This window comes from Chelmon rostratus, chromosome 17 (assembly GCF_017976325.1).
Source record: "Chelmon rostratus isolate fCheRos1 chromosome 17, fCheRos1.pri, whole genome shotgun sequence".
Lineage (NCBI taxonomy): Eukaryota > Metazoa > Chordata > Actinopteri > Chaetodontiformes > Chaetodontidae > Chelmon > Chelmon rostratus.
Genome location: NC_055674.1, coordinates 22751477 through 22763095, shown reverse-complemented (window position 1 = coordinate 22763095; position 11619 = coordinate 22751477). Strand labels below are relative to the sequence as shown.

At 42.1% G+C, this 11619-nt stretch overlaps 1 protein-coding gene across 1 annotated transcript in view; it reads left to right on the top strand.

Moving 5' to 3' along the window:
• The first annotated feature begins 952 nt into the window (after positions 1-952).
• Positions 953-11619, top strand: part of si:dkeyp-72e1.9 (syntaxin-binding protein 4) — a 46607-nt gene continuing 35940 nt past the window's right edge. The window contains exons 1-3 of the mRNA XM_041957347.1: positions 953-1084; positions 5647-5720; positions 10420-10515. Coding sequence (XP_041813281.1) covers positions 1038-1084; positions 5647-5720; positions 10420-10515 — 217 coding nt within the window. The 5' untranslated portion in view covers positions 953-1037. The remainder of the gene's footprint in view (positions 1085-5646; positions 5721-10419; positions 10516-11619) is intronic.

The window sequence follows — 11619 nt, the reverse complement described above, 5'->3', positions numbered from 1 at the left end:
ATCCCTAACATTTTAATCACACCTCTACAAACAACAATACAAATCAAGAGAGGAACATAATTGCAAGACTAAGCCAGATTTAGCATAATAAAATAATCATCACCACCCACCAGTATGATCATTTTTCTATTGTTTTTTATTTCATTTCATAAAGGAACAACTTGTTCATTTATTTCTGGAAAATGATCAGTAGATTGTTTGACAATGAAAATGAATCGTTAGTTGCAGGCTGGAAAAGCTGCAATAAAACACAGATGCTCTGCGGCTTGAATGACAAACGACAATGCTAAGTAATGGCTGTCCACTGAGGATTAAACTGTTGTTTCTAAATGGAGAGCGGGGCACTTATGCATTAATGTGTTTGAAGGCATCCAAGCCACTCTGCTCTGCCACAGTCTTCTCTGGCTGCACAGTTGTTAGTGCACTGGGTGGCAGAGGAAATATTTCATTACATTTAAACATTTTCTATATTCTATCATGTCGTCTAGCTCCAGGACTGTGTGTTATTATTTTTTAGAGTGAGCTTTAGATGTTCAGTGTTAACCCCAATAACGCCTCAGAGATAAATCTTTACAAGATGGTAAATATTCCACGTATAGTAAGGGATGAAAACAGGACTAGTCTAATAATCAGTAATCAATAGCAGTAATCTTCTGAAATGGACAGGCTTTGCTGAGAATATCCCCTCCTGCTCAACTTCAGCTCCTGCTGGAAGCAACAAATAATACCCGCTGAGGTGAAAGAGGCAGAGGAAGAGGACAGACGATGGAAATGTGACCATCGTCTCCAGAATCATCCCCAGCCTCTCCGCTGGCTGTGGCCCTTCTCACTTTTTGGCGACTTTGGTTATGTAAGAGATTAAATCACTGGGTGAAGGTGGAGATGTTTGGAGCGGACGGTCTGCTGGAGTGGAATTAGAGGCAGCCTGTGTAGACGCTCCAGCATGAGGCTGCTGGCTGACGGCTGAAGGCTGAAGGCTGGGGGGAGCTCCGAGCGACCGTCCGTGCGTCCTAACCGAGAAGCGGCTCCATGTCAACATGCCAACCTTTTCAGTCATGTACAAAGGAGCAGTGATCATTAGCAGGTAAGGCGGGGGCACGGGGTGCGCGGTCGGGACCCCGCTGGACGCATGATGTGAAGTGTTGAGCGGGTGTAGCGGCGGTGCGGGAGGGATGTTCACAGAGCAGGAGAGATGTAAAGGTTACTGTTTGTAAGGGGAAAACAGCGTTTAACGGGAGTGCTTGGTGTTTTCTGTAAAGCAGTAAACGCGGTGCTGCGTTTAGAGGTCTTTGACGGCGGGGGTCCGCGGACACGAAGGGACAGGAGCCCGGCTCGAGCACCTGAGCGCGTATTTTGATCCTCCACAGAGCAGCACAGACCTCTCTCAGTCTGTCGTCTGTCTTCGCTCGTGCGCCGCGCGCGCACAGTCACGGTCGTGTTCGGTGGCCGTTCAGGTGAAGGCTGCGTTCGACTCACGGTGTCTCAGAAAGTTAGTCTGAGTCTGACCATGAGGCGATACACAGAGGAAGGGGTGATGTGGAAAGAACGCGTGAGCTCCGGGTGACAGCAAGCTTCCAGCGATCACCTCATCCAGTGATCCACTGACCAGAAACAACTATAAGATACTGATCACCTGGCTCGTTGCCCTTCGCCCCCCCTCCTGTTGTGTTCTGTCAGCCTTCATTGTTCAAGTTCGATGGTGAATCTGTAAAATAGTGTGAAAAATGTCTGTATTAACAACAAATACTTTGAGACTATGGTCAGGCTTTATAGCTATCAGGGCTACAACTAATTTTTTTTTTAATTTTCATCATCAATTAACCTGCTGTTTATTTTCTCCATTAATCCTTAAGTCTGCAGGCCTGAAACATTAGATATCAGACCAAACTTCCAATGTAGACAAAAACTTGATTCAGACATTTAAGGCTGAATGTTTATGAGCCAGAAATGTTCTGTTTTGGAGACATTTGGAATCTTGAGCAAGTGGCAAAATCAGCATGTCCCAGATAAATGCTGGGCACACATCATGTCATGATAACCCACCACAACTTAAGTGGAACCTGAACCAGGCCCCGCCAGAACAACAACTTTTAAAAAGGAATTAAGGGGAAATCTTGGCTCCTCTTTGTGTTTACAACTCAAGTGCCAAATCATCCTGATTAAATGGAGTGACTATCGTGGCTGATCTCCTCAGAGAGGACTAGAACCACTGGATGAGGGCATAAAGCCTCTCATTTAGCTAAAGGAAATATATTTTGGTGTTCATAATAGTGTCGTGCATCGTTAAGCTTTGAAAAAGTTCTGAGACTCAAACAGTGAGGCTCATGTTCAGTACAGTAGAAGATGGCTCAGTGCATCTTGCTACCTGCTTTGTATAAAATAGTAAAATAGATAACAGAATAAATGAAAAGGAAACTGAGACAATACAGCAGTGTATATCAGAGAGTGGATGAAGATCACTTGATTTATTTTGTTTTCATCTTGTGCTCTGCTCAGAATAATGCACATCCATGTCAGCAGAACAGCAGTGATGTGATGTGTACAGCACATTCCTGCTGACTGGCAGGAGTTGTGTGGTTGACGGTTGTGTTAATGACCTATTAAAGGCAATAATGTGCCAATATAAAAGGAGAGTAAGACGTGTTGTCCACTGCACTGAGCTGGGGGTAAATGCATATAACCTGTTTTTGTAGGCCGTCTAAAAACGTACCAAGAAAGCAAACCCAAACCTAATTTTGAGTATGAAAGTTCATTCTTGACCTTGCAAAAACAACAACAACAACATGAAGATGGCTCAGTTGTGACCGTGTGGCCAAAGTGTGAAACTTCGGTCACATGCATGTGAATGGAAGCTTAGCGCGACAGCATCACTCTCAACAGAATTTCTTACATTTCCTCCACATTTCGACCACAATAATCTCTTAAATTTACCATTTAAGTGTTGCTCATAATGTTTTAGAATGTTTTTCTTGTAACTCCAGCATTTTACACCATTTTACATGTTCTTAAATTGCTGCTGGAGCCACTGTTGAATGGATTAGGAGAGGGAAGACTGAGCAGAACCAGAGTGGGCAGTTCTTGTGCTGCGCTGTTGTGTAATACTACAATAATTTCTGCCAACCTCATCTCCAAGTGATTACCCACAGTGCAGTGTGCGAGCACTGACCAAGACGCTTGCTTTTAATGACTGAACTTCACTGCTTTATTCCAGCTCACTTAGCTGTTGCTGATTCCCTTTGCCTTAGTTTATACACCAGTATCCAGAAACTTAAAGCAGAAATGACCTCTAAAATATATCATATCAGACTAGATATAAATAACAAGTTCAAATGAAAACATTTTAAAATATCTTATGAATGAACTTTTATGTAGAAGTGGTGCCCCTGTCAGCAGGGTGGCATTGTTTGATGTACCTGAATCTCTGATTTAACTGTCAGGTGACAAGTTGCATTATGGGTAATGCAGGTGACATGTTTGCACAAGGATGAAGAATATGTATGCCACATCGATTTTGATTGTTTTTATTTAAACTGTCCGACAACGTTATAGGAGTGCGGTGCTAAATCTGTGGAGTACTCTAATCAGGCGCCATTCACAGTAAGGGCTATTTAACTATTTGGCATTGCTCACCCACCCATGCTGGAAATCCTTGTAAACATTTAATGCTGTATGAACAAATGACCAAGGTCGTTCTTTTTTGTTGTTTTTGAAAGGACAGCATCTTCATTAGCTTTTTGCACAGAATTAGAGTCTAGCTGTCCAGCTTCTTGTTTTCTAATGAGCTTCTGTTGTCTGAAGTTATTACCTGGAAGCTCTGCAGGGTCTTTCATCTTTCCTCTCTCTGGGTACATGGAGAGGTAGCAGTATTAATGTCATCAGCTTGGTGTTTTAACACTAATTATGATATGTTGTTTTTTGTTTTTTTTTAAGAAATGTATGAATGGTTATACATTTAATTGAGTATGTATATACAAGACAATGCTATATATAAGCTTTGCTTACATACATGAATCTTATTATTATAGCCAGTATGCTAGCTCCATGTAGGAACTAGCAGGACACCATAATATAACTTTTTTCAGTATTGCTTTGGACCGTGCATCAATAAATATGCGTAAACCACCAAAGTCAATACTTCTTTATTTCAAAAGTATTGTGTCTATAAGTAATATCACACAGTACAGGTCATATACAGATTTTATAGTTGGTGTGTGTGAAAGATGACATGATGTTCTGTTTCACCTGGAGGTTAACGCTGGCGCGATACTGGCACGGACAAACTCCACATGATCCAGATTCATCCAAGAACAAAGCAAAAGAAAATCCAGCCAAGGCACTGTGTCTCTGGATTCTGTTCAGGCAGGAGAGATTCGAACAGGAGCACGTTCAGATGTGTTCAAGGAACATGCGTAGAGGTGATGTCTGCCCTTGCCTCTGCTCCTCACACAGTTTTAAAGATAGATGTGTCATTCACACCAACACAACTTATTCAGCACAGCTACAAACGGAATATTTCTTCCACCCAGGTTTCTGCGTTTGGGTGCTCTAAAAATGTTAAAAACGTACACGGTGGAGTCACATGCTTTAAATTTTTGTCATTCGGTCTTGCACGCAGAGGTTTATATGTGCACCTCTTAGGAACTGGTGGCAGCAAGTGTCAACAAACCAGCAGTCCTACCAGAAAGACTCACTGTATTTGTGCAGGAATCACAGGGACTGTTTCACATTTTACTGCACGCTGACAAGCCAGGAAGAGTCAGGAGGACTGGCACTGGTGTCACTCAGCTGTAGTATGGTGGTCTGAGTCTCACAACAGCTGCGTCCCAGTTCCATCCCATGTACTAATGGTGTCTTGTATATACTATATGCTAATCTTTGTAGTACGCTACTTGCAGTTAGAGTTAGAGCTGTCTGTTCTCCATCCACAATTCCTTCTCATTTCTGACACCTGTGAGTGGCTCCTCGCTTCATTTTGGGTTTCTATCAACGCTCAAAAATCACACTTTGTTAATGTGCACGCTGACTGCTTTGTGTTCGCTTTTGCAGTGCAAACACACAACACATTCAAAGCCTGGTTAGAATTACTCTGTGGTCTGGATTTGGTTGACAGATTTGTGTTGCTCTTGAACTGGTCCAACATACAGGAGATGAAGCAGCTGAACAAACATAAAACACAAACATCCTACATGTCTGTGTCAGCTCTTTGGAAAATCGGTTTATGGAACTGTATGGGCTCCTGCACCTCTTCAGCACATTAGTTATATTACATATAAAAACAGAAAGTGTGAATAATATCAGCTTATTATATTCTTCGTACATATAAGGTCACTTGTTTTTATCAGTGCATGAGGACACTGTTGATGAAAAATAAATGTCTGCAGCTCTTGTCAAGGTGCAGTCTTTGTCTTCATCTGGTTTCTGAATGTGATCTGATCTGTCAAGAGTCTCCAGTGTGAAAAGCTCTCTGAGAGGCTGTGTACTCCTCACAAAGTCAGACTCCACTCAAACACTCCTTGACACTGAGCAGCCACAGTCTGACTGACTGAAGGGTTTATCTCCCAAACTTTGTGACATACTTATTTTCTCCTCTCTTCTGTCGCTCTCCCCCTCTTTTCTTCATCCTCCTCATCCCTCCGTCTCTAACAGGACACTAATGGGTCCGTATGGAGTAGACCGAGCTGTTCATTCCATGGAGTTTACAGACTGTGAGAATGGCCTGGGTAAGTTTTTTTTTTAAATAATTGTATGCAGATACTAATGTCCTCTCATCTCTCTCACTGTTTGTGGTATATAACTCTCAAAAAGGTTTATTAAAACCACTGGACCATTAAAAGGAACAATCAACAGGTTATTTACGTGTTCATCCAAACACCATCATCAGATGTAAAAAGTCACATGAACTCTGACAAGAAATAGACACAAATTCACTGAGAAAGTCAAACAGAAGATAAAACCCTAAAACACCCACATGAACAACTGAAGATTGTATAACAGAGTGCTCCTGCTGGCATGACGTCCTCACACTACAAATAGTCTGTTGTGGTGTCAGATTGGAGGAGACATACTGTCAACAAATCTAATGAACAACTTCAGAAAGACATCTCTCAGCTCAGTCTACTTTAAGTAGTACAAGTTGCACAAGTCAAGTGAAGACAATGTGACAGGATCTGGGGGGACAAGCTTTTAATAAGGTGCAACTACTAATATTTCAGGAAAACGCACGTCTCTGTCAGAGAAACAGAAGCAGATGGAGACAGGCTTTTTATCAACACGCCCGCTGCTGGAATTTTAGAAGCTTTGAAGCACTATTAACAGATTGGCCACTTGGGGGCAGCAGAACAAGATGTTTATAAAGCTGGTATATCCAACTGTTAGCAAACAGTTTACCTATTTACACCTTTAGCAGACACAGAGGAACTATCATTCATCTGGAGTGCTGTTTACATCCACCTGATGAATGGAAATCCAATAGTCACTGCCCTTTTATCTCTGCTTTGGTCACCACCAACTCGGCTGCAGCTGCTAGTGCTCCTCTGTGTCTTTTGCCTGTGTGTGTGTGAAAGTAGGTGGATGTTTTTTCCTTTTTGCCTATTCATCGCAGTTAATTTTGTTGGTTTGTACGTTTGTTAAAGCGCTTGTTAGGGATAAGGGGTGTGGCATCTCATGAAAAAATGAATCCACACCCCTGGTGCATCCGTTATAGGCGGAAGTCTAGTATTTTAAATGAGTCATTTAGAGTAATTTCAAGTCCAAACGAGATGCTCAGTTTAAACTATAAACATAATATTTGCAGCCGTGCTCAATCACCCTCCATTCTCTCGCAACAGAGCCTGATTTTGAATAGTTGAAATAATTTAAATCCTACTTTTAAAGGGCTTTTCTATGCAGAGTAGGTATCCTCGTGTGTTTGCCTGGGAGGGGAAGTAGGTCATGTAGCAAAGCCCTAACCCACTTAACTCAGCTTGGTTAAGAATGCGGGGAGCTGCTGTTGTTTTTATCTTTACCTCACTTCCACACCAGCATGCTGGTGGAACATGTGCCCACGCAAGGACGAACAGCCCATACGCATGAATACAATTACTGTCAAACTGTAAATATCCTGCTGTATACGAGTAAAAGAACATTTATAGGCACAATCTACAATAACTATAAAGCTGTAGCTCACTGAATACTACAAAGTTTAAAACAACAGATGTGCATGAGCTGAATTACTTCAGGCATGAGCCATTTTTTGCCCCTGATCATGGTTCAACTATTTGTGAATACATATTTATGTTAATCCCTACATAATGCAGCTGCACACGCTGCACTTCTCCTACACACTTATTATACAGAATTGACATTCAAATAAACACATTTGGAATATGTTTGACAGTGCAACAGCTCTACATTCAGAAAATACAGCCCACCACAGCTTTCTTTTCTTGGTTTCCTCTCAGATTTATAGTATCCTGACATATCAAATTGCTCTCAGTGGTTAGAGCAGTGCTTTGCATGGAGCTCGCTGGCATCAGGGTGTGATTGTGAGGCACACTGTAAAGCGCTTTGGGTAAAAGCAATGTATAAGTCAGTCTGTTTAGCATGAAAAGAGGCATGTTGGCGAGGATCTGTTGTGGCTGGAAGGTTTGGACACGATTGAAACATTCGGTTTTCATCACTTTCCTCCAGCTCTATGTGATGTGGAGGCAGGGGCAAAAACCATGAAAAGGAGAAATGCACCCAAAAAGGGTTTTTTAAAAACAAATTCACTCATCACATATGCAAATGTGTAATTCTTTTTGTAGAAACACAAGACACAGCAAACTGTAGAATGACTCAGTATGATTATGAAGATTACAAAATCCCAAAATTAAAAATTAAAATGATTCTGCATCAACCACATAAACTCCTGATGTATGAACACAAAGATGAATATATTGTACTAAAATAGCAAAAATATCTGTGAAAGGCAAAGCATGTTAGGAAGAGAGGTGGAGGAAAGGCTGAAGGTGTGTGTGTCTGTGTATGTGTGCACACCCTCAGTACTAAAAGCAGCACGCAGGTGAGAAGCAAAGCAGCTTATAGCCGTCCAACTTGATCACGTGCCGCTGTACATACTGTTCCAATACATAAAGCTTAAAGACCCCCTTACTGTACGTCTGAAGCCTCCACAGCTGCAGACGGAGAGTCTGTTGAGCTCGCTGTAGCTCGTGCTGTCCTCCGCTGAGCACAGCACATGCTAATCTCTGTGCTAATGCACTGAAAGCTGCACCACCTCAGCGTGTGGACGGGCCACAGTGTTCAGAGTGGACATCATGTCCGTCACAGTCCATGCTGTCTGAGCGGACTCTAAAGAAGCGGTCTGTCCGTCCTCTCGTGTCCACAGACAGCACTCTGTAGTTCAAGAAGCATGCTATTTTTTGATTTTCTTTGTGATCTGCGGTATTGTAAACCATTTTTAGAAGCAACTGCATCTTTTTCGTCACGTTAAACTGTCTGATCTTTACAAGGTCTTCAAGTGTTGGGACATTTAATCCTCGGGAAGCAAACATGCCCTTGATGCATCATGAGCAGGAAATAATGATTTGGAAAACAAAATGTGACGCAGAGCGGGAGGAAGAGAGACATGTCTTTTGTATTTGCTCCAGCTGCTTATGCATAAGAATTATGTTTTTCTTATCTGATGATAGGCGGGGGGAGGAGAGCGCTTTGAGGCTGAACAAAAGAACAAGAGACTATTTTCCTCAGAGAAGCGCATGAAGGGAGGGAGGACTGAGTCAGGGAACTTTATAACCCCATTCTTCCAACAGGCGGTAATTAACATGCACCACTTTGCTCCGTACCCAATTAGTGTTACCATTTTGTCTCTGTGGTAACAGGCCAACAGCAGCCTTAAGCTGAAGCAGCCCTGATCTAATGGTTAGATAAAGGAGACTTCACCAGCAAGGCTTCAGTCTCTTCAGTGTCTTCACTTCAAGTACAGTGATGGAGCACATGCATGGGTTTGTGTGTGTGTGTGTGTGTGTGTGGGAGATCTGAAGTACTGTCAGAAATATAGAGGCAGTCTGGTGTGTTCAGTGTGAGCAGGAATATGCTAGTAGAATGAATAAGCCAACCATTGCCAGTTCCTGCCACAATGGATGTGAAGTCATTTCCTCCATTGTTTGGTATGCCTGTTTATACCATGCATCACTCTCAGCTACGAGGTGCTGCATCCTCAGCCTACTGACTGCACTACATCGTTCATGCTGTTAAACATATCTAAATGTTCGACAAACTGTAAGGTAGACATGTTGTAAACTAAAGCTGGGTTTATACAGAAAAGGGCCAACAGAAGTAGACTCTGATTTAAAGCTCAGACAGCTCCGCAGCTACACTGGATGGATGGATAATAATTAATGCTTCTTTTCCCCACAGGAGCTGTGGTTACATTCTTCCCTTTAGTCTGTGACAGAGCAGCAGTGTGCTGCACACATACGAGCTGCAGGTGCTCAGGGGAATCAGTTCAGTTCAGTTCAAAGACTGGTCACGCAGTTTTTAGTTTGTTCACTTTTTCAAAGTTAAGTGATTGCATTGCACTGTTCAACTGTCATTCACTGTGACAGAAAGTGATGATCGCAGTGAGCTTGATGTTATCTTCACGATCAACAAACTCCACCAGCATCAGAGACTTTCACATCAGCTGCAAAGCCTTTGCATGACACCACTGTGGCTACACTGTGACCCCTTAAAGCACAACTATAAATCCTGTAAGCATTATTAAAAATGGACCCAAAAGCTCAAAATAAATGTTGGATGAGGGAATGGGTCCCTCAGTGAAAGTTTGGTGCCAGTAATGCCCCTTGAAATCAAAGAATGACTGGAGAGCTGACTTATATGACCCTCCCATTCTTCATCTGTCAGCAATATACCAATGAAATGGCAGCTGCTGACAAATGACCTTCCACTCACTCCCCTGAGATCACAACATTTAAAATCCCATCTGTACCAAGTTATTATTATTCATTTATGTACAGCAATTAGCATTTAGTCCATTTGGAGTTAACCAGATCTTGACTGTGGAACCTTGAACGGTGAAATGGACATGAAGTGATGAAGAGGCGACTTTCAGGTTGAATAAGTCTAACTGAGCTCTTAGTTACATGGGAAGCTAAATCTGAGGACTTTATTCTGCACTTGGTGGTTTTAGTAATTCAATACAAACCTCTATAGTGTGATACCAGTGCAAAGGCACCTGGGTAGCAAGTTGACCATTATATTCGACCTGTTGTGTGGTCAGGAGCGTGGAATATGAATATGAAATTAAATCTTGAACTCCTGAATCCAAATCTTGTCTTAAACACTGTTAAATCATTGATCTGTATGATTGATTGCAAAATCACTGAAGAAAAAGAAAAGTGAAAACTTTGAAAAAAGTGATTTTTCATCTGCTCCCAACAGGAATTAAAGTGATTGGTGGTGTGAAGGAGTTAACTGGAGAGGAGTTTGGAGTCTACGTCAAGCGGATTTTACCGGGTGGCCTTGCTTCAAGTGATGGTAAGTACTGTATCCCCCAGGGGCTGTGTTCCTTTCATGATGATAAGAGAAACATTTCCTGAAAGGAACGGTATGGGAACAAAGGTGTAGATCATTAGCTCAGGGTGCTGCGTCCTGCGTCACCTCCTGTCTCCTTACAGCGGTGAGTTTGGTCGCTCAAGATTCCGTTAGCATCTGTTTAAAATGAAGCCATTATACTGTTCAAACTGCAGGTTTTTTTTACTGTCCTTTATTCGCCTAACACTTTCATCTGTCATGCCTTGAAGCTAAGATAGTCATCCTCAAATCCTAGGTGTTTAAAGCTGGAGACTGTTTCAGCTAATTCACTGAATCAAGGCTGCATTAGACTATTTCCTGTCCAAAACCTCCAAAATCAATGACTGTGACTGGGCTGCACAAAGATGAAAACCAGGTTTGTTATTGTTATAAGAATTATGATTATTGTTATACAAGTACAGAATGATTTAATCAGGTAGAAAGAATTAATACTTGTTGCTGCACTCACCTTTATCCAAAGGCATTACAGACATCACAGCAATGCTGTGTTGTTGCCATATTTAAAAATCTCATTTAGCTGAGAGTTCTGGCTTTCGTTTGTGTACAGAGTGTATAAGACGCAGCTTTGCAGTGCTTCTGTGCTAATTATTCCAGTATGTCTAACTTATCACTTGTACACAAAGCGATATGACCGATATGACCATTATGACGTGCACAACCTGTCATGCTGCAGGGAAAGTAGATGATGTGTGGGATGATGATCACACTTTCTCTGTCCCACTGTTGGACAGTAAGACTGCAGACTGTTGGAAACATGGCCGCAGTGTGTGCGATAGCAGCCAGCTGGTTTTGATGCCAGGATTTGGATTCATTGTCAGTAAATCCAGATTTACACTATGACAATGGACTGTTACGTTTGTTATGGTTCACTGATCTGCACATACATCCAAAAAGGACGTCTGCACACTATGTATGATTGTCCTTCTGGCATCCAGCAAAGAGAGTGCATATGATCTGTAATGTATGAACTCACTGAGGAGTTTACTTGTGCTAATTTGGAAATCAGATGAAGATGATTCATGAATGGACTCATATTTGGGAGTCTGT